The following is a 25,122-nucleotide window of genomic DNA, read 5'->3' as shown; positions in this document are numbered from 1 at the left end:
CTTCCGATCAAGGTTAGCTTTGGCTTCTCGAACGTAGTCTAATGGATCATCCCTTAATTTAATATTTAAGGGAAGGAGGGCATAGCCTATCCAATTTCCTATTTTATTACTAAGCTGAAACCCTACTAGTTGTCTCACGCTAACAATCACAACTGATCTTAGGCGAATTAATTTTTTCGGATTGCTGTCTTTGTTCTCTTTTTCATTCTGTCCTTCAGCGTCAATCTTGCTTTCAAGACCTGTTCCAAATAAAAGGAATCATTGTTGTCATCTCATTCCCTATTGATTCTGTGATTATAGTACAAATCCAAATATCCACCAACATAACGAAAAGGACCTAACCCAATATTACTCAAAAAATAGAGCTTAGTTTCACTCCACGACCACAAGCCTAACATCGTACGATTTATTGATTGGGCATGGACCATAAAGTGAGGTTGTTCATATCAAAACATGAATTCAATCATTCTAAAAGAAAAAGGAAAGGCATCCTAATCAACTACTATAATTCATTGATGGTTCTTTGTAGTAGTTGATAAACATGCCAATGTGAACATATATTAAGATGCTAAGATGAAAAAAAGAAAAAAAAAAAAAACAATAATTCTAAGAAAAAAAAAAGAAGATAAATCTATGGAAAATGGAAGTTTACCATATCTTCTATCGTAATACATGGATAATCCAGCCTGTGTGGCGCCCACAACAACAACGTTTATGGTCTGCAAGAGGTAAAGCATACATAAATATTGATGATTAATGGTGACAAATCTTAAAAAAGAAAAAAAATCCTTAATGTAATTAACATGCGTGCCAACTGTTTTTAAAGACAAATGGTCGGTCTGTTCATAAATTTGAATATAAATTTTTATTTTTTTAAAGAAAAATACTCGAACAAAATGGTTCAAAAACAAACAGGCTAATTTGCTTACCGTGTTCAATGTGTTCTTCACTAACTTGAGATCATCCAAACTAACATTCTTGAAAACTATTCGCCGACTAGTTCTTTGAGTAGTACCGGGACGACCTTTAATTTTAGGCAGCCCCTTATTTGGGTACAAGAACATCGACACAGCAACCACCAAAAGATCAATTGTTGTATTCAAGAACAACCTTAAAAACCACCAGATCCCGAACAAGAACAGCAATAATTTTGTAGCAAAACCACCTTTCTCGATCTCACTTTTTCTGTTGGTGTTACTCTTGTTAGTTATAAGCGTCGGCGAAGCCTTGGGGTCGGAGGTTTGGCGAGTGCAAGAGAGTAAAACCGACATGAGAGATATGCCGTCGCCAAGAGAGTGGTGAACCCTTAGAATTGCGGTGCTCTCGGCCTCGGAGGTTTTAATGTCGAGAATGTGGAGGTCCCAAAGAGGCCGTGACATCTCATCGTTGAGGTAGGTTTTGGTGAGGTCATGAACGTAGTCTTCGATAAATTTGTCCCCCGATGTGCGCGTGGAACGAGCTGATTCGTCCACCTCCGGAATTATGACGTGCTTGTCCAAATCCACTTTTGTTCTAACCCATTTCATAATTCCATCTTCCTCATCCTCAACCTGTGTTTATGACAAGGAAATTGAGAAACAAAACGTTTGTATAAATATATATGTTTGTATTGATACACACACATATATCTTTTTTCTGATCATGAACTGATGAAAAGAGAAAGCTGATGTTTGGAAGAACTAGAACGTTGCAATTAGATTGACAACTATTAGCAAACGTTGTCTCCCACTAGATTGGGAATCTAGTCTAGATTAGTGTTTCAGATATGGAAAAAAATGAATGTGGTTCGAAATTTCAAAAAAAAAAAAAAATCTAATTAGATTCCCAATTTAAATTGAGAATTTTGGTTCAAACTCGTGAAATAACTGATAATTTTGTTTCTCATTCAAAATTTTATAAAATAGATTAAATATTAATCGCTACTATAATTTAGATAATAATGTAAATTAACAAAGCTGAAAACAAAAATACTGTATTATAACAATTTTATAATATTGGAAACTGTGGAATATGGTAGGTTATCTTGATTAGGTTCATGGAAGATACTTTTCTTTCTTGAGTGACAAGTAATTAATTAGTTGCATGCTGCATTCTTACCAGCACACTAGAGAAGCGATAGTTCTTAAGCAAAGTGTCGGGCAAGTTGGCCTTAACATCCACGGGGTCAATTTTGCTCTTCAGCCCTATGATTGATACGACATGCAGATTGAGCTTTGGTTCTTGGAACAAACGACTTGTCGGACTTAGCGGCATTTCTTCTTCCTTATCGCTCTCTTCTTCATCACAAATATCATATTCTTCTTCTGATGATGATGATGATGATGATGATGATGATGATGATGATGGTGGTGGTGGTGATGGTGGTGGTGGTGATGTTCCGTTTGGAATTTTTGTTTGAATAGGTTTCAGAGATTGCTTTCTCAATTTGATATCTTCATCCGACTCCATGTCGTTACATGGCCAAATTACACTCTCCCCCATCTATGTATCTTTGTGTTATAAGGATTTTCTTACTAACATTTTTTTTTTGGTTTGCATGGATCTTCTTATATATTTCTTTTTTGCTGAAAAGTAAAGGGATATTCATTGGTGTCATTCGGGTCCCAATTTCTTTTGTTGCTTTAACAATTTTGGGGCCGTCAATACAATAAAAAGAATATGATTCAATTCTACTCAAAAGATGGGTCTAATATATCACTACATCCTTAATATTATACAACACATTGATCGAATAGAAATCTTAAAATAGGAATTATATGTGATATTTATTAATTCTTTGAGGCAAAAGAGTTAAAATAGAGTAAGTTTAGTCTCCGTTGCAAAATGATATATAGGTGGGTTTATAAGGACGGACACCCATGCTTTCATTTTCATTGGAACTTTAAAATAAAAAAAGTAGTGTACATTTTGACGAGTCAAATCACATTAAGTTTAAATAATATGCAAATCTGATTATTGAGAAACAAAATTATTGTAGCTTCTTTTTTTTCTTTTTCTTTTCTTTTTTCCTTTATCTTACCGCAAATTTCCCTGCTACGCTTCGATATGTTCTATGTCCGGTCTTGAGACATGAGTGTGACAAGAAAGTACTGTCTTTATCACGTGCTCTTTTTTTTAAAAAAAAAAAATCTGATTATCACGTGCCTTTTAACTTAAAAGTTCAACAAAGCGAGTCTCGACTCTAGTATGGAGTGGACCTGTGGCCATGTTCAATTGAAAATCTTTTTACTCCAAAAAAAAAAAAAAAAAAACAAATGCTTTGTATGCATTCAATAATGTTGTCCGACATTTTGATCGACGTAAGGTAAAATTTTTATGGTCGGATTATATCAGAATTTTATCATGTAAAAATAACAAATTTAATAGAAAATATTGGCGGAGATCTTAGGATTAATCAAATTGTGTTATATAATATGTTATCTTTTTATCTTATCCTACTACACATTCTGCTAATATAATTCAAATAAAAGACATTAGATATTTACATACGGATAAAACTAATTCTCACAAATATTTATATATGATTTATGAAAAATAAGTATATATTTGTATTAAATAAATAAAAAAGCAAACATGTTTTTTTATAGTTCAGGGATTGCATCTAGGTGGAAAATTCATTCAGCAAAAAAAAAAAAATCTAGGTGGAAAATTCAGGATTGATTCTAGAGAGAGAAAATTTCAGTTCCTCCAATGAAATTCTTCTTATAGGCATTCTTAAAGTTATGAAATAACACACCTGTCGTCCAATTTAAAGATAGACATTTAAAAAAAAAAAAAAAAAAAAAAAAAAAAAAAAAATTAAAAAAAAAAAAAAAAAAAAAAAAAAAAAAAAAAAAAGAACATGGTGAGTTTTGATGAAAGACTTTTCAGGAGACAAAATTGACTACTTAGACTAATTTTAGAGAGAAAAGAGAAGTTAGAGATATCTTATAAATTTATCCCAATCTCATTTGAAGATTGGAATATTTCTAGTGAAAAGAAGAAAATAAATTAGCATAGGAATCGAGTTTACCTCGAGTCAAAAAATAAAAATAAAAAGGAGCACAAAAAAAAAGAGTATTTGTTTGATTCATTAATTGGAATTTATTTATTATACTTCCGTATGCATATTGCTTTTCAACGTATTTTCTTAAGAATTAAGAGGTATTTGATCGGTTGTATATGACGTTTAAGGAGAAATTTTGTGGAAATTTTGAAGAGAGAAACACAACAATCTCTCTCAAATTGTTCAATTTTTATTATGAAGTATACACCAAATCTCAAGTTGGCTCCTAATTTTCAATTTCGGTGATTTCAAAGTCACCCCCCGTGTGACGCTTTTTCGTTCAAAATTGGACACATTATAGACGGAGGGCCAAAAGTACAACAACAAATATTGAAAAAACGTGAAGTATAAAACAGAAAGTCAATGGCCAACTTAGAATCGAGTGTATAATTCCCCTCAAAAAAAAAAATAAAAAATAAAAAATTCGGGCGTATAATTCGTAGGCCATTTGTGAAAATAACCCATAAGTTTATCATGTCGATTTGATAAACAAGTAGGTCCCTCTTTCTAAATAATTTAGTATTTATTAAAGGAAGAGGCATTATATATATAGTAATGATTAAAGAGAGGTAGCTAAGAGGGTGGTCACATACAAAGACTTGAATCATTTCCCCTTTTATATAGTCATTAAGGGACAAGTAAGAATACATTAGGATTCTCACCAAAATAAAAATATAAAAAGAGAGTAAGAATACGCTACATACAATTTTTTTTTTTTTTTTCAAAGACGATTTTATCTGTTAGAGCATCACCAATTCAATGTTAATTAATGTGCTAATTACAAATTTAGTATTTGTGTAAGAAAACACTCTCTAATACAATATTTTTTGTGCCAAATTTTCTTATATATTATACTTTATAGCAAATTTCTCATCAAGTATAGCATAAGAAAAATTTAACATTCAATTGCTATTGATTGAAATGTTTACTATTTTATATAATCATTGCCACTTTTATATTTTCTAATTATTTTAAAAATAAAAGTTTAATTTTACAACTTTCAAAGCTTAATAATTATAGAAAAAATAAATTTAGTATTTTAAATAGCATTATGCATTGAAGTAAAAAGTAAAATAACATATTATATCATATTTTTTAATGTTATATATACAGTTGACATTAACATTTGTATTAAAATAATCTTAAAATTCATTCAATTTTTACTGTTTGATAAGTGAATTTTCTTTCAACGTCTTAGATCCTTTGTTTTGTCATCTAGATGCTTAAAAATGAAATACATGTACAACATTGTACTTCTACCGTCAAACGCCGTGGCCAATTTTAGCATTGGTTTTGCAATTATAGCATCACTTTTCTAATAATGCTTGACACGGTTGTATGTTTGGTGAACAAAAAAAAAAACAATCATTCAAGAATATGACCCACTGCCATAGCGGATATTAGAAGCAAGTCATTCATTAGAAATCAACGGTTTTCTCCTCGTCTTCATTCCTGGTGCTACCATACTCGCTCTTCATTAATTAGTTAACTCATCGAAGATCATCTCGTAGAATAAATGCTAATTAGCATTGGTATCTTGTTAATAATGCTAAAACACAAGTTCCACCCAGATAATCCGGGCAAAGGGGTGTTGCGGGTGCACGTCTGCATTGCATATGCTTACCTTGCGAAGTGGATTGTCCATCTACCTTGTACATCATGATAGAACTGACTCAAACCCAATACTTTTTCGAGAAAACCAAATAGCTTTACTGCCCCCACTAGATTACCGGTGGTAAAACATTCTCAAAGGCTCTACTCCAATCTTTTTTATGAATGAGGGAGCAAGTTTTCACCTAGTTGGAGCGTGGCATTATCATCATTATGAAATGAATAGTAAAGAATATAATCGGAGATCGTTGAAACAGTAACATTTAAGCTAACCAGCCTAAGAAACCGTGGGACATGAGCTATCACACTGCATCTCTTCTCGCATTAGTGTCTAAGGAATTGGTAAACCATGAATTAAAGAATGATAGCTATCCTATAACCAAATTTCAACGGGAAATTGATTTAATTATATTCTTTTACTTGGACCAAGCCACCGCATCAATCTCTGCCTGCGCACTTCGATATAACTCCAGCCTCTTTGCAAGGGATGTACGACGCTGCATAACTGCGGGATCTTCATCCAATAGTGAAGCCAATTGTTTGGTCTGCAAACAAGATTAAGACAGGTAATTAGCATAATCTAGCTCTTCTTTCCTTTAATTTTCCCCAATTTTCTCGCACAAAAGTTCAATTAGAGATGGGGTTCAGGAATTCCTTACCTCTTTTTTACCCAACTCTGCGAAAAAGTAATCGAGTAAACTACGTTTGGCCTCCCGTACTTGGCAATAGACAATTGACTTTGGTATGGCATTCCTTAAACTTGCACAAGCCATGTTGACATAGGATAATACAACACTTCCTGTTTGGATCCAACATAAGAAACTAAATTAGAAGAAAAATCGTCTTTAAAAGTGTAATCAACGTTTTAGCCAAAAAAAAAAAAAAAATCACTAAATGGACGAGATTGCACTAAATCACTAAATCTAACAATAGAGAATGATAGGCAAGTCCATTGTAAACCCCTAAACAGCAGTGCTATACTTGATTAGTACTAAAATAACCAAATGGGCGAGATTGCACTACTGCTTAAGACATACAAGTTATCCTGACGGCGTATTTCCACATTTTTTTGTAAGCTGTTCAAACTTAGAACTCATAGTCGAGGAGATGGTAATACTTTTAGCAACTTACCAACACGACGGAGATATGCGTCATTGTATCTATCGAAAATTGAGTGTGTTGGATTTCCACCCTTTTCAATATCTTGAGGAAGCTTACGGAAGAACTCAACAGTCAGGTAGCCACACTCCATATCGACCAACTGAAGAGTTGCTTTCTTGCTTTCTTGTCTCAACCTGTCCAATGATTCAATAGCTGCATTCCCAACTTCCACTCTCAAACTGGGATACTGCTTTAGTTCCTATACAAACAACAAAAGAAAATTCCAGTCAGTTACATCTAGGAAAATCTGATAACCTATGTTGAATAAGAACTTTCATCATAGGCAATGCTCGGTGTTCAATACAGGCAAGTACTGCTAGATAACTTCTTTCATCTATCAACCTTGTCCCGTATGTTTCCAACTAACTCATTTTTCATAGGTCATTTGACCAACCAATCAAACAAAGCTCACTGAAATTAATCAAGTAGTTCAGTATGCCGGAGGACTTACCATGGTCTCACCAAGAGACTTGTGAATCAGTTCCTTTAATATACCATGTACCTAAATCACAAGGAAAACATGATGTCAAGCAAACAAAATTTCAACATCCATAGGAAACACTTCCGCAGTAACACATGCCACATAGAAAACAATACTATTGACAATCAAAGCACCAGCATTAGTAAAAACATGAAGCAAACACGCGACAAAGGCCTTTTGAGATTCGATCATAGAAAACTTGTAAAGAAAGCAGTAACCTCTCACTTTGAAAAGGTATTGAAGAGGTAAAAAATTGTTTCATGGTTTTAATTGCTGCAAGAAATCACGTATTAAAAAAAAAACAAAACAAAAAAAAAAAACTCTAAAAGATACTACAAATATTTAAGAATATTTCTCTAGAAAATATACCGCATCAACAGCTGCCTCAGCAGGACCTCTGATGCATATTATGGAAGATTCAACCAGACGCCGGTATCCTTGTTCGGGAGCAATTAGATGAGGTTGATATCCATCTGCTTCGGTAATTATCTTTCGTACATTATCCATTGAAAGATGTTTGTCCAACTGCAACCTCTTCAAAGCAGCTGGAAATTGATTATCAAAAACACCGTAGATTTTATCACCCCCGGGCCGCCTGGAGATGTCATTTATCACAAGTCAAAGGCTTGAACTCCAAACCCTAGTGACATGAAAATAATAACAATAATAATAAATTAACAACAATACTTAGAGTGCAAGAAAACGTACACGCCATCAAGGTGCTCTTTAAATATCTGATCAAAAGTACGACAGATTTCCAAAATCATGTATAGCTTTCCCTGCATTACAAAAATAAATAAATGAATAACAATAATAATATTACTAATCTTTCAAAGGTGCGCGAAGTCTTAAAGAGCAGAAAGCAAGAAAAAGGCAAGCCACTAAAGGACGAAAAGGGGTATTCCAACATTCATTGTGACATAAATATCAGTACACTGAATCAAAGGAAAAACAGAGAAAAAAACACAAAAGTTCACTTCCTACCCCGGCATCAGTAGCAACGGGCCTCCCAAGACGGCTCAATTCTGACTCCAGCTCCGCAATAGTCTTGCTAATAAGAGACTGAAGGCTTGGAATTCGAGACTTAATCACAGTTTCTAAATGCTGAAAAGATGATCACAGAAATTTCATGTAAGGAATTATATAAAAGAAAGAGAACACTGAATATTACCTCAAATGGAATATTGAAAGCAACAGCGAGGCGCATTTGCTGTATGTCTGTATTTATAGCTCCAAACAATAGATAATCATGCATTATATGTCCAACCAAATGTACATCCATTGAGGAAACAAAAATGAATAGAAACAATTATACCTTAGAAAGCATCTTTCCTAAATGCTCAGAACCCATCCGATGAGCAAGATGCTTGTACTCGGGGGTATTAGCAAAATACTCGCGCTCTCTACGTCGAGCAGCAATCATATCAACACTCTTGTTGATATCAGCTTGGGAGCGATTAACAACACCAATCCAAGGAAACTGAAGCTTATATGATTTTCCTTCCAAGATCTAAGAAAAAGAGAGAAAGGATAGGAGGAAGTTTAACAAGCAGAAGCCATAAAAAATTTAAAAAAAAATAGAACTCTGACAGAAAAATACAAAACAAAATAATACCATATTTATCGCAGAAAATAACATAACAACAACAACAAAAAACACAGTTGGTGAAACCACATTAAAGCATACTTCGAACAATGATTTTCTCTTCCTTTTTTTTTATTTTTAAAAGTGGAATGAAAGGTGAGATCTTCTAAGGTCCTAAATACTTCTATTCCATAACAGAAAAGGTTCGCTTGATAACTTGATCCTATATCATGATGATTCCTTGTTGTTTAAGTTAATATTTTAAAACTAATTTTTGGCTACGAATCTAGAATAAAACTTACATCAACCGCATTAGTACCCTTGTCCATAAGGTCAATCTTTGTCAAAACTCCAAACGTCCTCTCCCCTGAATAAATGATAACCAAAGAAACTTATGGTACACCACATAAATGACATCAGCAACGAATTCATCCATTCTACTACATCTATATTGATATCAAACACAACTGAGCTAATATCATCCATTACTATAAGGAATTGTTCCACTCTTACCTCTGGGGTCTACTTCGCGGGAGATTTTAATTGCATCAGATGTGGCAAGATCCTGGTTGGCAGGGGAAATTGCAAGAATAATACAGTTGGGCTGCAACAAAATTAACCTAATAAGCGATTGCATAGAAAATTTTCTTCAACCATAAATCATAAAGAGAGAAAACCACAAATATAACCTAAATCTTCAATTATACCAAAAATAAATATCAAAAGTATGTTTTCCTAAAGTTAACTCAACCTCAAAGTAGCTCAAAAGTACATAGGAAGTTCAAGTAATACCATTTCATTAAGAAAATTTAACTACCAAACAGTTGATAAACATGTCAAAAATGATGCAAGTGCAACCAGATACCTTCTCAATGAATGACCGAACCATATTCTCGATGTCCTGTACAATGCTATCCGGTTGACCCTCTGAAAGACGAGAATTAGCATAATGTCAATTAAATACACGAAATTATAGTGCAGTTATGTATTGCTAACTAGCTAGCAGAAGCTTTGCCACATTACTTACCAACAGCTACTTTCGTAAGTCCAGGAAGATCAATCAATGTCAAGTTCACAACTGCCAGAGTCAAACAAGCGTAAGAATACATGAGAACAGTTGACGCAAAACATTGTTACACCAACATTTACAAGAAAGAGACAATTCCTAGATTAAATAGCTTATGATCCCCAAATAATTGAAAGAGCGCATTTCTATACCATTTGGAGAGTAGATACTGAGATGGATTGGAACGCTAGAAATTTGCTTGCTGCTGCGACCAGTCTCGCGATCGGTCTCATCCGAGATCTCCTTCCTCACAGCAGCTAAGAAATACAATATTAACATATTAGAAAAAACCAAAACAAATAATCATCAACCACAGAAGCTAAAATTACTTTTTTTCCGAATCTAAGGCAATAAATAGTTCAAAAAAAGTACGCAACAAGAAACTGATCAGAATTTATTTTTTCTTAGAGGAAGAGTTATACCAAAATCAGTGAACCTTTTCCTTGGGAGGTGCATAAACTCTGCATATTCTCCTCCTTCATCAGTCCTATGAAGTTGCAAGACAAGAGGACGCCGAGTAACAATCCCTGCATATTATGTTTATGTGTTTTAGCATTGAATATAAGAAACTTACTAGAAATTGACAAGAAATAATTGAACACAAATTACCAGATCCACGAGGCAAAAAATCCTTCCCAACAACACTCTCCAAGACCGAAGACTTGCCAGAGCTCTACAAACCAGAAATCGAGAAGATCAAGTTGAAAGAAAATCAAGAAAATGCATAAAACACGATCACAAATGAAAAGATGATCGAGATAGGACCTGGCCTCCGACGACAGCGATGGATGGCAATGCGTCCCAGAGAGTAGGCAAGGCGCTTTCTTCGCCGTGATCGCCGAGGGCGGTGCAGGCTCTCTGTATCTTGTTCACCAACGAGATCAGGTTTTCCATGGCCGGGAAGACGAGCTGGTTCGGGAGCAGAGGCTTGGCCGGAGCGAGATGACTGAATTGACGCGGAATGTGTGTCTAAAACAGAGGAAAAGGAGGTTGGCGAACGAAAGAACCGGGAAAATGGGAATTGGTAGACGAGGACACGTAAAAAGGAGAGTGGAATTTTCAAACGTATGTTTGAAATTTTGAATATTCAGTCTGGGCTGAACCGACCAAACTTTGGGCTTTAACGGTCCATCAAAGGCCCAAATCATCACCTGAGTAGTCCAGTATTATTTCGAAAAAATTACAAGAAATAAAATAAAATTACTAAACTTATGAGTATGGAATTTTTTACCTTTTATTTTTAATTAGTACTTTTTTATATAGTTATTTCACTAAAAATGTATTAATTAAGAGTAAGTGATAAAAATTAAGACTCATGTACTTTTAAGGAGTATTTGTCAAGACTTCTTCAAAAATAACCATTGTTTTTTATCATCTTATTATTTATGACATTAAAACATATTCTGGTAAAATATAAAACATATTTTTGATAGATTACAAAAAATATATCCTATTAGAAAAAAATATTCTGATATAATATGCAAAATATTCTACCAGATTATTAATGAGAAAATAATAAATTTAAGTTGACGGCAGAAATAAAATAATGTTCTCTTTTATGTGATATTCTTAAATGTTTTCCTATTACTTCAAGGGATTTTTTAGTGTATTGCAAAATCTTAGTAGTAATTTTTTTATAAGAATCTCACTAGTAAAATTGAAATATAGTAAAATTTTTAAATTATTTTAAGAATAACAAAATTAATATCATTAAAATAGTTACTATATAATAAATTTTATAGTATAAAATTTGACATTGATAATTTCTATGTCATTTTTGTTTTAAAATATTTGAAAATTTTTCTAAATTTCAATTCCACCATAATAATTATAACATGTGGTGTAATTATTTATTGTTTCAAGTTACATCCTAGCTTGAATGACACGAATAATTAATCACGTTCATTTTATTAGTTTGAATCACAATTTAAGTTTTCACTACTGTATTTTCTTTCAAAAAAATTCAAATTCAACTTTTTGTGTTACTACATTTTCTCTCACATAAAGACAAAAACTCAATAGTAATTTTTTTAATAAAGAATTTCAGTAATAAATTTGAAATATAACAAACATTTTAGTATATTTTAAGAATAACAAAAATTAATATCATTAATCTATATAATAAATTTTATGGTACAAAATATGATATTGATAATTGCTATGTTGTTTTTGGTTTTTAAAATATTTGAATTTTTTTCTAAATTTCAATTCGACCATAATAATTATGGCATGTAGTGTAATTATTTCTTATTTCCAATTACGTCCTGCCTTGAATGACACGGACGACGAAATTTAGACATATAACGTAATTTTACTAGTCATGTTGAAGTACAGCACAGAATTTAAAATATTTTAGAATAGAAAAATTGATATTATAATAATTATTATGTAATTTTGTAGTACAAAATTTGAAATTTATTATAATAACTCTTACATGATTGTTTTATTCCAAAACTATTTTAAAAAGTAAAAATAAGATGGATAAATAATTAGACTTTAAAAATGGCATTCAATTAAGTTATACGAAATAGATCTACATGAAATGTCACGACGCCTTAAGTGTAAGATTTCTAAACTCATTTCTCTTATTATATATCAGGTTAAAAAAGACATGATTCTAATATAATCGCAGAAATAAAGAATCATGAGCTATAATTCTCTATTTTCGGGTTCTTTTTTACTCTTTACATGTCCCGCAAAATGATGGCTCTTTAGCATCACAAATAGATTTGTATTGAAAGGATTGAGCCACTTGTTTAAATTGATTGGGTTATGATACCATTTGTAAACTAGACTTTTTAAGAATTTAAACTTTCATCTTAAAGGTCAACTTATTAAGTGAATTGACTAAATATCTTTATAAGTCTGTGCTTGTTTTTATCTTTAAATGACGGGGCCTGGATTTATTTTTATCCTTTAAAATAGATTGTATATTATGTGTGAAGTCTAGTTAGTCATTAATCTTTAGGGAAAATACAGGATATAACATATTTCATAGGTGTTTTTAAAGCAAATAGCATAATTTATCGAGTTTGATAAATTATAACATATCATTAATTTTGAATAATTTATTTTCCAATTTACCATTAAAATTTCTTCCCAATCTTTTTTCTCTTCCCATACTCGCTCGCTCTCTCTCTTTTCTCTCACGACTTTTCCCCTTTCTCTATCCTTCTTCTTCCCTCCCGTCACCATGAAACCCTCTCTCTCTCCTCCGCTCTCTCTTCTTACCTTATGTATTTTATGCTTGGAGATTAGAAAAAAATTATGTGATATGAGAATTTATGGATACAAAATTGTTGCATATATAATTTTTTGTGATTTGTGAATATAGTATTTACTGGTAAATACGGCATTTACTAGTAATATAGTGTTAAACGGTTGCCAGGGTTGTTGGCTGACTTTTCAGATAAATATGATTTTTATTAGTAAATACGGTATTCACTGGTAAATACAATGTTAAACGGTCAGCCAAGTCGATGGCCGGATTTTCAGAGAAATATGATTTTTACTTGTAAATACGATATTTATTGGAAAATACAGTATTTATCAATAAATATATTATTAAATGTTCACAAGTTTTGGTGGCCAGAATTTTAGATGAATATGATATTTACCGATAAATGCAGTGTTAAATGGTCGCCGGAGTCGGTGGCCATAATTTCTGATAAATATGATATTTACTAGTAAACGGTATTTACTGGTAAATACAATGTTAAACGGTCGCCGTTCTCGAATAAATATTATTTTTACTGGTAAATACAATATTAAACGGTCGCCGAAAAACATTTGCCAAAAAACAGCCGCCGGAGTCAGCCACCAGTCCTCAGTGCTAGCCATAATCTATCTTTTATACAAAAATATTCTATAATCTACCTATTTTTTTTTTTTAAAATAATGTTATACTTTACTATTTTTTAAAAATACTGAAGTTTAAGGAGAAAGAGAGATGTGGAAAAAGAAGTTTAGAAGTATTTTTTAATTTTTATTAATGTTAGATACTTAAAATATTAAATCATGCTATAATTTACTATTTAAAAAAATAATCTACTAAATATAATATCAAATATGTTATTTCTCTCCTTCTCTAATCTTTATTGTAAAAGTTGGGCTTAAAATAAAATTGAGATTTTCTCTTCTCTTTTTTTTTTTTTTTTTTTTTTTTTTTTTTTTTTTTTTGACTACCGGCATGCTCTTTTTTTCTCCTCCATTGATTAAAATAAGCGGCTCTTAGCATTGTTTGTAATCTTTCTTTTTTTTTTTAAAGAAAATTCTCTTTTCTCAGTTGGAGTGGTGCGGGGAAATTCATTTACTTCCTTCAATTTCAAACAATGCTTTAATTTCTATTAGTGATGGTGTTGTGTCGCTAAGCATTTTTTTTTTTTTTCAATCCCAACAACGCCGTCTCTCTCCTTGATAGACTATGAACTTCCGAGTTGTACTGTCGGACGCCAATTACCGTCCAAATAGAAGTAAAACCTTATAAGGAGCGGATGTTAGTAGAGGAGGACGAGATCTTGGCTGTCTTAAAAAGAAAGCTCCTTTCTTTTTTTTTTTTCTTTTTTTTTTTTTTTTTGGTTTTCGTAAGGAATCTGAAGGAAGATAGTCATTAAGAAATGTCTAAAGAAGTTGCAAATTTAGCAGTCCATAATCTTTGCCAAATAACTATCTCATTTGGTATAATGGAGTTGTTTACGTTCTTTGAATTTTGAACTTTGATCTGAGCCTTTTTTCTGATGTGAAACTCACATGTGTCTGCAAGTGGAGGTTTTTTTTTTTGTTTTGTTTTTTTGTTTTGTTTTTTGTCTGTAAGTGAAGGAGAAGAAGAAATTCTTTTCATTTAAAAACTTTATGACCGTGTTTAGATTGATTTCGTTTTTTGAAAAAAAAATAAAAACGTTTCCAAAACGTCATTTGGCGTAATAAAAATAAAAAATGAAAATGAAAATTATTTTTTAATTTAGTGTAAATGAGAGAGAAATAAAAAATGATTTTTAGTCGTTTTTCATTTTTTATTTTCGTTTTCTCCTCTGTCGAGCATAAAGAGAGAAATATATATTAATGAGTTTTTTTATACTGAAAATAATTTCTAGATGAAATTACCAAACGCATTTTTAAAAATGATTACTGACTGAAACTAAAAACGTTTTTATTTTTATTTTTGTACAAAAAATAAAATTATTTTATAACAAATTTCAAACGCGTTCCACGTGTTTACAAGTGAAATCTGACATGGGTGAAGGGAAAGAAAAATTCGGACATGGTTTTTTTTATTATCATTATTAATTTTTGGTAATAATCATTTCTGGTGAATAAATTTGAAACTTGCAAGGAATAAATTTGAAACTTCATAGGTATGTATTTGTGTTGGGTTAAGATAAGAGAAAGGATGGTGATGGCTGTAGAGGAAAAAGTTGAATTTTTTGAAAAAAAAAATGGAAGAAGATGAAGTTGCAGAGAAAAACAAAAATGAGAAATTAATAGGAATTTGAAGGAAAGAAAAGCTGAGCTGTAAAAATAATTGGGTTTTGTCATATTACAGCGAATTGGATTTGGCCACGTGTGTTTGTTGTTGTTTTTATTTGGCACTATAATTTCTACTATGACGTGGGCTTGTGAACGATTAGAGAATGACTTAGTTTGGTATTACTTTTTCCTCTTAAAATAAGCTACTATTTGTAGCATAAGTTAATTTTAGTGTTTGGTAAATCTCCTTAAAAGTTATTTTTAAATAATTTTTCAAGAATTTACTGTAAAAATCAGAAGCAGCCTAAAGACAACTTTAGCTTTTAGATTGTGTGGGAATTAGCATAACATAATTAATGAAACTTTTATAATACCTATAATACCCCTAATGAAATTTAAAATTTACAATCTTCCTAATTTAAAATTCAAAGTCGTAATATAGTATAATATAATATAATAGTAATATTATAATAAATAATATCATAATTATATTAATAACTCTAATATTATTATTTTATCATATAACATGATATTATAATAATATTATAATTATTCTTATAATATGATATTATAATTATAATATAATTATAATATGATATTATAATTATTATTTTATAATAATATTATATATTATATTGTATTAATATAACTATGTTTATTATATTAATACTAATGTAATAATTAATATAATTAAATATTAATATAATCTTATAATTCTAATATTATTATTTATTATAGTGTATTACACAACATTATGGTTATATAATATATTAATTATAATATATTTGTTTAATATAATATAATAATGATAATATAATATAATATATTATATATTATTATATTCTATATCATAGTTATATAATATGTTATTTAATAATAGTTTTATTGTATTATATAAAATATAATAATAAATATACATTATATTGTAATTATATATATTATATTATAGTATAATATAATATAATCGTTATTTTTAATTATTTCAGTTATTATTTTATTAATATTATTATATTATATATCAGATAATAATAGTTTTTTTGTATTATATTGTAATTATATACATTATATTATAGTATAATATAAACCATTATTTCTTTTTTCGATGCGAATTTGACACAAGATGGGAACCTACTCTTTATAATTAATTATTTTATACTAATATAGTCGTAATTTTTAACTATTCATAGCAATTCAACCTCATAATTTACCAAACGCTATTACATTGATTTTAGAACTAGCACAACTACTATAATTATAGTTTATCAAACACTCAGCTGCTTTTTGTAACAGCTGCTTCTTCCTTCAGCACAGCTAAAAGTAATTTTTTTAAAATCTACAGTACTACCAAACTAAGCCAATATACCCTCAGTATGAGAGTCAATCTATGCATAGTCAAACGTTTTTTTTCCTTGAACTAGATAGTCCAAAACAAGAGGCATACTAAAGAAAATCTCAATAAATTAAATAAAAAAACAGTTTAAATTTCTCTCTAGAATCTAATAATAGTATGCCTCTAAATTGTCATTAAGTATCAATAGCTTCCAAAAAAATAAAAAAGAAATAAAAGAAAAACATGTGAACAATGGAAAAATGCAATTCCAATTATTAATAGGTAAATATTCACTTGAAAGTTGAGTCAAATTCAAATTTTTTGTTGTCTTTCTCATTACACTTAGGGATCGAATTGTGCGGATTATGAGTCAACCCGCAATCTAATAAATTAAAAAATCTTAATCCGTTACTAATTTGTTAGACTCTCAAACTAATCTAATCTACAATAAATTTCACGAATTGAATTATGCGGACTCACGGATTAGCGTACATTTTAGACCTTAACTTTTGTATTCCATCTCTTTTTCAATATTCTCATAAATTAATAACAAAATTAAACACAAACATAACATAGCATAAAATTAAAATAATATTGAAAGTTCATACATAATCACATATACACTTAATTATATATATGATTATATAATTGAAAAAAAAAATCGGTTACATATGTTATTTAAACATATATAGAAAAATATATATATTATATATAGTTCGGATTGACAGATTATACGGAGTGAGAAATACTCAATCCGCAATCTAATCTATTATTTTAGATTAGGAAAATCTCAATCTGTTATCAATATAAAATTCTTTTAATCCAATCCAATCCGTAGTAACGTATTGGATTATGCAGATTGATCAGATTAGCGGATTTAATGAACACCCCTAATTTCACTTTTTTTTATACTTTTTGCTAGATCATTTCCCTTTCCTAACATTGAGAAGAAGTGAAAACACCCTAAATATACCAATTATTATGTACCGAGCGGATTCGACTGTTTGGTCTCTTTCAACAAACTTGGATTATGCTCGATTTTTATGTGTTGATCAGAATTTTCCCTTTTAGATATCGATATTATTATTCGTCCTTATACTATTATTATTTTGATAAATAGATCCAGTTATTCAGATTAAATTTCATTGTATTCAGAGTTATTTGCGATTTTATGTCAAGTACGTATTTCATTCATTTTAGTGATGAAATTTCCTTTTATCAAAAAATATATATAATTATTGTTCAATTGCACAAGGGTAATTTGGGTACTGACTCCCTTTACACCCAAATAAGGAAAATTTGATCCACTACCAGCCGCAATCTGATGTATGACTGAAGGTGAAGAGGTTATGGACCAACATTTCCCCAACTAGCATAAATCCGTTTACCTCTTAGCATATTCGTTGATCATTATCATACGACTTTGGACGCAAATCAATGGCATTGCAGTAATTTCAACAAAAACAACGACTCATTGCTCCAACAGTCTTATCCCCTTATAAAGAAAGATTTGGCGAGCAACTTCTCTCTCTCTGTTTCGAGCCTTTTCCAAAATCTCTCTCTCTCTCTTCCTCTTCTCTCTGTTTCTCTCTCCTCCGAAATGCTGACGAGAACTCCGCAATCCTAGTCCCCCCATCTTTATGGACTCCGTACTAACAAAACCCACCACATTCACTTCCTTAAGACGCCATTTTTCCGTCTTCAACTCCACCCAAACAAACAAAAGAAGAGCCTCTTCTTCAATCTCACTCTCCCACGCAAAAACTCCCTCAAATCCCGACGACCCAACACTAAAATCCTCTTTTCCCGAACACCCATTGAAGCGAACCATCCAAAGCTTCATCAAAGGCCCAGCTTTCCCAGACGCCAATGGCGTCAGGTGTCTGCGGAGCGACGGGCTAGGAATGGCGCTGCTGAGCGTGACGGCGACGGCGCGGGTGAAGATCAGTCCCTTCGTCGCGCAGCTGGCGGCGAACCCGACGTTCGTCTCGGGGCTGCTCGCATGGCTGGCGGCGCAGTCGATTAAGGTGGTGTTGAACTTCTTTGTGGAGAGGAAGTGGGACTTGAGATTGTTGTTTGCCTCCGGCGGAATGCCCTCGTCGCACTCGGCTCTCTGCACGGCCTTGTCGACGTCGGTCGCGCTCTGCCACGGCGTCGCCGATTCGTTGTTCCCGGTTTGCTTGGGGTTTAGCCTTATTGTTATGTATGATGCTATTGGGGTTCGTCGGCATGCTGGTATGCAAGCTGAGGTAAGGAAATTTTACTATAATTCAAACCATTTTGCAGCGGGGTTTTCTATCAAAAAAATTTGAATTTAGAAGTTTCTTTTATTGGGGTGTAGTACTTATACTTGTTGCGTTAGTTATTGTGTTTTTTTTTTTTTCTTTTTTGGAAACTTACTTCTGTTGATGATGAAATGAATGACAAAGGAAAGAGGATAGGGATCCTCAAAAGGCAAAATAAAATAAAATTTTGGGATGCGAAAATCTTGGCCCCAATTTTTGGTATGGTTTAGGATTAAATGATGGATTGCAACTTTTGTTAAGGCAAGAGATACATTACATGTTTGGGACTTTGAGATGTTTGTATGAGTGCATTGGCTGGCTGTGAGTAATAGGAGTTTATGTTAGAGTGGAGACTGGATCATGTGTTCTGAAGGTTCAAATTTAAGCCTAGAAGTTGGTCATATGAATCTGTGAAATGAGTTATATTAGGCTTTAATGTGGGTGTTAAATGGATGGAAGCTGATATGCTTTAATTTTCAGTGATCTCAATTCTCTTATGGTTATATAGGACTATGAGTTTCAAAAGGTTAAAGCTGCCAAGGTTAAACTTTTCACTTTCGTAGTACCTACGGATTGGATCATCTTTTTTTCTACATTTAAAAGTGGCAAAACGCATGTTTTCTTATGTCTGCTTCATGATAATTGAAATATAGTTTGGAGTTAAACTTGCATGTTTCAATCATTGATCAAATGAGGATTTAGTGTATTTTGTACAATCAGCCAGTTGGCTATTTTTGTTGGAGTCTTGGATTATGTTGAAACTATGAAGGTACTCTTATACTTCTTTTGACCTCCCCTTTTAGAGTTGTTAAAAGAGTGATCTGGTTTTTACGTGTCACGTCGTATGTCTTGCCAGGACAAGTGACATATTTTTCTCAATTGTTTGTGTACTGAAAATTAGAGAGGAGAATATATAATTAATTAAATGAAATTCACAGATTAATCTTTAACCAAAACATGTTAATTCTTCAAACTATCTTTATGTTGGTCTCGGTAGTTTAATAGAAAGCTAGTCACTTTACAAACTTTATGCTTATTTCGTGTGCGCTACAATTCGGCATGCATTTGAGTTTAGAACTTGTCATAAGCTTCAATCTCTCCCGCTCTTTTGTTAGAATAATTTTTTATTTAACTTTTGTGAATCATTAATCTTTATGTGAATGCGTAATTACTTAACAGGTTCTTAACATGATCGTTGAGGACTTGTTTCAAGGGCATCCCATCAGCCAAAGGAAGCTGAAAGAACTCCTCGGCCATACGCCATCCCAAGTCCTAGCCGGAGCTCTCCTCGGGCTTGTGGTTGCTTGTGTCTGTTGTCAGGGTTTCTTAGTTGCAACCTAAACTACGTTTCGCAGGCAATTTTGGTCAAATTCGTCGATGATGACTTACACCAGTTGCTATAGTTACATGGCGTGTGGTGTTATTATGTTTCTATTATTCCTTCAATTGTACAAGAGAAATTGAGCTATTGAAAAATGAATATTAGAATTGCTTTCTTCTGGGAAACTACTCGTCTGATTCATAGATGGAACTTAGGCACATGTTGGAGAACCCTGTGACAAGGTTCTGACATTAAGATATTGTTTGTACTCATTGTCTGCAAAATTCCATTTGTTCTCCACAGAATGAGAGTCATCTATAGAGGATTCCAGAAGTTGTAGTTGAACGGTCCACTACCCGACTTTGGTTGTAGTTGTCGCCAAACACTTATTAAATAATCGACTTTCATCCGCTCGTGTCAACTCTGTATCAGAACAATAACCAAATAGCTCCTTCTTCTTTTTCCTTTTCATCCGAAATCCCACTTAATTGTTGTTTTATCGTGAAACAGAAAAGATTTTATATCATGTGATAATACTCTGAATCTTATCATTTTTAATGAAAATTTCTGCTTGCAAGGCAGCATGCTAGTTTTGTGTCAACGAAACATTACTGTGTAGAGTGTATGTAGCTTAATTATTGTTCTGATACAGAGTTAACAACAGCGTGTGATTTTTTCTTCTTTTTATCTTCTTTTTCATTCATATTGAAATTTTACGGTGACAAAGTGTACGTAGCTCTCGTAATAAAAGCGAAGGAGATGGTTTATCGGATGATGTTTGTGGAAATGATTGTAGACAGGTCTCAATCCAATCACTCTGCTGTTCATAGGAACATGCATTTTACAGATTTTGTCCTTGTTTTCACACTTCATTGTATGCTATACAGACATTCAATGAAGCAGAAACAAAATGAGATGGCAGGATTGATGAAGATCAGTGAAGGAATATGTAGCAAAAAGTCTTTTACTGAAAAACATGACTTGCAAAGCCACATATGAGCATCAGCAGTTGCATTTTTTATTAGGTATATGACATTGTTTATATGTTTCTTCAGGGACTTGTCTCTATCATTTCCTAGCTTTGTGATGAAATCTAAGGCAGAAGAATCCAAACTTTAGGCTGAGCAAATGCATGGTGGCACATCCGTCTCTGTATATGTTGAGATGACAAAGAAAATCTCGTCGTTTATTCCTTCATATTTTGCTTTGGCTTGACAAAAAAAAACCAAAATGAAGTGAGAGTGTTGTATGTATAAATGCATTTCAAAATAGAAGTGAAGGAAAGCCAGAGGGATTATATGTTATTTAACACTTTGTTGGATGGTAACGCATGAAAGAAAACGTGGGAAGAGTAGGGATGGCAATGCGGCAAGACACCGTCAGAGACAGTGGCAAAAATCGGAACCATCCTTTGATTTTAGTGAGGGTGTTAGTACATTATTATTTTTTTTTAAAAAGTAAAAAATATGAAAAAATATACAAAAAAATTGTAGTATAGTACTTTTTAAGAATTGCCAAATACATAGAGTTTTACAATCGAAAACAAAAAGTGCCATAGGGCTTTGTCTTAAAACACTAAATTTGTATATATATATATATATATATATATATATATATGATTGTTTATTTTGCATACATTTTACTTTCAACAAGGATACCCTACAATAGATTTATTTTTTTCTTTTCATTTTTATACCTTTGCATTTTGAGGTTATAAAAAATATGCCTTAAGCTATAGAGTTTATCTTATTTTTATCTTTAGATTTTGAACTTATGCTCAATTCTTACCTTTCATCAGTCACTGGTGAATTTTGACTAAATATCGACCTAAACACAAAACAATTAAAGTTACTGTTAGAGTGATTTTTTGATCTAGCCCCAAATCAACTACAAAAGATTTAATTTTCAAAGCCAAATACTCTCACAGATTCTGAATTCTAAAATAAATTACAATTAGCTTTGGATATGTTCTCTCAAGAGTCAAATTTAATAGAATTTGAGTATCTAGAAACGGAAAATGTCCCGGCTTTTACCGTCATTCCTTCGATTTTAGGCCTAGGTTCTAACGGGAATACCTCTTAAATCAAGATGAGCCGTTGGATCTTCATCAATTATTTTGGATTGTTCGATCGAGCTATTTTATTAATTTTGATATGACTCATCATATGACTCCGTCAATTCACTTATTAACTCTGCTCTTACGCTTATTTTCATAACTTTCTTTTTGGTCTTCTGCTGTTTCGTTATGTTTTCTTTTATTAATACGATATCATTTTGTTCTTTTTATGTATCCCAATTAAATGTTGTCATTTACTTCTGATCAAAATGTCATTGTTTCAGTTCATGTATTTCTCATGCCCACAATTTAAAAAAGATAAATGAAAGTAAAAGACTATTGTATTGTGATTTAGTAATTTTTCATTTGATTCACGGCCCTTGAAAAAACTCCTGACGCGAAAGGGTATTTAATATATCTTTCTATCTTCATAGTAAATTGATTTTAGTGTCCGTTTGATTCACGCGTTTAAATCAGTTATTTTAATTTATTAGTGAGAAATTATGAGATAATAAAATTTTGAATTCAAATTCTTTATGATATGAAAAATATTGTAACAGAATTATAATTATAAGTTCAAATATAGGACCAAATAAGACCTAATGGGTGTGTTTAAAATTAGTTTTAAATTATTTTTTAAAACTTTTCTGCACGTATTTTAAAACAGGAAAATGAAAATGGTTTGCAAATTATATTTTTTTAGCAAATATTTTGAAAACGAAAACGAAAATTAAAAATAGTAAAAATAATTTTTGTGAATAAATTAAAAAACAATTAAAAGTTAGTATACCTTTTTGTTTTTAATTTTTAATATTCATCAATAATATTATAATATATTAATTAATAATTACAACTATTTCACTTTATTATTATACTATAAATAATCTCTTAAAAAAATAACTAAATATAATTTTAAAATTAATCACAGAATAATTCTCAAAATAATTTTATTTTTATTTTTATAATAAAAATAAAATTATTTTAAAAACGTTATCAAACGTGTCAAATAAATCTGCCGTCCTAAGTTTCTGTTTTTTTAATAAATAATTTGAGTTCATCTGAGCCATAAATATCTACGTGTTTTTAATAATCAATAAAAATAGAGTACTTTCTTTTTCATGAAAAGTATGTACCGTAGGAATAGAATATAAATTTTTTTAATAATAAGAAATAGACTAGAATACTAATACTCCCTTTGTTCACGTCAAATATGCAACATAGTGGACTACTGAGCTGTGCCTCCGACCGTATCAAAAAAAAAAAAGCTTTAAAATATTGTCGTACTGAATTAAAATCACACATGGCAAATTGTGGTTGGACGAGAGACGCAATCGTGAGTCATGACTATTTAATTCGGTTTATTAAACTTACTTGGAGAACAAACAATTGGTCAGCCGCTCATAGCATTAGCATATTAGCAAACATAATTAAAAATTATTAAACTAATCACAAATAAACAAGTGAGAGGTTTCAATGGTAGGCCCTACAAAATAAATTATAAAAAAGAAAATTACACATTCTACTCTCTAAAGTATCTATTTTAAAAAATTATATTCTTAACTAATTCTAATCTAAAAAATAAAAATATATAAACTAATATTAAGATGTATAAATAAATAGTCTTCATTTTTAAAAGTATTTTTTAAAATTTCCCAAGTTAAAAAGTTCTCATTTTTACTCGCTAGAATGTATAAAAAAACATGTTCTTTACACTTTTTAATTTGATGTGATCTTTAATTAAGTAATTAATCTCTCTACTAAAAAAAATCTTAATAAATAAAATTTTCGTTATAATAAGGGTTAATTCTATAAATAGTCCATGCGGTTTATCTTAAATCTCATTTTAGTCTCTGACTTTTTAAACGTCACACATTTAGTCTTTAAAATTTTATTTTATTTCAATTTCAGTTCTTTCATTAATTAGGTGTTAAAATTTAATTGAATCTATGTAAATTAATGATCAAAATTAGAAATAGTTGATTTTGATTCTATTTATGAAAATTAAATTTTATTTTTTGAATTTTTTTTTTCCTTAAATTATATATATATATTAATTTTAGTCCATAATTTTTACATATCCTCTCAAATATTTAACACTAGACTAAAATGACTGAAAATGAAACAAAATAAAATCTCAGAGACTAACTGTATGACGTTTTAAAAGTCAGAAATAATATCGATAGTAAATTTTAGGGGATGCTTGTTTTATGTATCCGTCACTAGTTCTGAATCCTGGTTCATGATTCTTTATAGTGTTTTTCTCTCATAAAAAATTTAAATTTTAAAAATCAGAATCATTCATGATTCTAAATCTATAAACCAAATGTTTCCTTAGAGACTATTTGTGAGATTAACATGAAGAGAGAGTGAAAGTAGGGTATGTTTAGTTCTCTTGTTCGAGTTGAGATGTGACTTTGGCCTCGTTCGTTTTGCGAATTTGAGCTGAGATGTGATATTTTTTTAGAGCTTTTAACCGTAGCAAAAAAAGTTAGATGTGACATTTTTTGAGAACTTTTAACTGTAAAAATTTAAAATTAAAAACTTAAATCAATAAAATAAATGAGATCTTTATATAAAATTTTTTTATTATAATAAAAAATTAAATATAATTATTTTTAAAAAAATTTAACTAAAATAAAATTTAAATTTTAAACTCAAGTGAAATGAACAAAACCGTAATGTGTTTGTGATTGGTCAAAAGTCGTAAAGCTCGAA

General features: G+C 31.0%; 3 protein-coding genes across 3 annotated transcripts in view; 1 reads left to right on the top strand and 2 right to left on the bottom strand.

Annotated features, from left to right (window-relative positions):
• LOC21400553 (O-acyltransferase WSD1) overlaps nt 1-2,504 on the bottom strand; it is a 4,352-nt gene extending 1,848 nt beyond the window's left edge. The window contains exons 1-4 of the mRNA XM_024165199.1: nt 2,098-2,504; nt 930-1,550; nt 653-719; nt 6-239 (exon numbers count right to left, since the gene is read on the bottom strand). Coding sequence (XP_024020967.1) covers nt 6-239; nt 653-719; nt 930-1,550; nt 2,098-2,481 — 1,306 coding nt within the window. The 5' untranslated portion in view covers nt 2,482-2,504. The remainder of the gene's footprint in view (nt 1-5; nt 240-652; nt 720-929; nt 1,551-2,097) is intronic.
• Nucleotides 2,505-5,291: 2,787 nt separating this feature from the next.
• On the bottom strand, nt 5,292-10,942 carry LOC21400552 (dynamin-related protein 5A). Its single transcript, XM_010097452.2, has 16 exons — nt 10,715-10,942; nt 10,559-10,622; nt 10,372-10,476; nt 10,102-10,206; nt 9,911-9,961; nt 9,749-9,810; nt 9,397-9,487; nt 9,186-9,250; nt 8,614-8,808; nt 8,283-8,402; nt 8,007-8,077; nt 7,668-7,893; nt 7,269-7,319; nt 6,788-7,016; nt 6,316-6,455; nt 5,292-6,201 (listed from the first exon to the last, which is right to left on the bottom strand). The coding sequence occupies exons 1-16, from the start codon at nt 10,841-10,843 to the stop codon at nt 6,073-6,075; spliced, it is 1,833 nt and encodes a 610-aa protein (XP_010095754.1). The 5' UTR covers nt 10,844-10,942; the 3' UTR covers nt 5,292-6,072.
• Nucleotides 10,943-18,292: 7,350 nt separating this feature from the next.
• LOC112091474 (uncharacterized membrane protein YuiD) lies at nt 18,293-20,947 on the top strand. Its single transcript, XM_024165198.1, has 2 exons — nt 18,293-18,994; nt 20,210-20,947. Exons 1-2 carry the CDS (start codon nt 18,386-18,388, stop codon nt 20,369-20,371), a joined length of 771 nt encoding a protein of 256 aa, XP_024020966.1. The 5' UTR covers nt 18,293-18,385; the 3' UTR covers nt 20,372-20,947.
• Nucleotides 20,948-25,122: the final 4,175 nt, after the last annotated feature.

The sequence above is a fragment of the Morus notabilis genome, unplaced genomic scaffold (genome assembly GCF_000414095.1).
Source record: "Morus notabilis unplaced genomic scaffold, ASM41409v2 Scaffold355, whole genome shotgun sequence".
Classification (NCBI taxonomy): Eukaryota; Viridiplantae; Streptophyta; class Magnoliopsida; order Rosales; family Moraceae; genus Morus; species Morus notabilis.
Note: the sequence above shows the minus strand (reverse complement) of the source record. Positions and strands in the feature narration are given on the sequence as shown.

Excerpts from the sequence above, each read along its gene's own strand:
- LOC21400552 (XM_010097452.2), bottom strand. The coding sequence starts at position 10,843 with ATGGAAAACCTGATCTCGTTGGTGAACAAGATACAGAGAGCCTGCACC. Across the intron at positions 9,811-9,910 it reads ACTTACGAAAGTAGCTGTTG|AGGGTCAACCGGATAGCATT; the intron begins GTAAGTAATGTG and ends CTCGTCTTTCAG. Across the intron at positions 9,251-9,396 it reads CCGCGAAGTAGACCCCAGAG|GGGAGAGGACGTTTGGAGTT; the intron begins GTAAGAGTGGAA and ends TCATTTATTCAG.
- LOC112091474 (XM_024165198.1), top strand. The coding sequence starts at position 18,386 with ATGGACTCCGTACTAACAAAACCCACCACATTCACTTCCTTAAGACGC. Across the intron at positions 18,995-20,209 it reads ATGCTGGTATGCAAGCTGAG|GTTCTTAACATGATCGTTGA; the intron begins GTAAGGAAATTT and ends ATTACTTAACAG.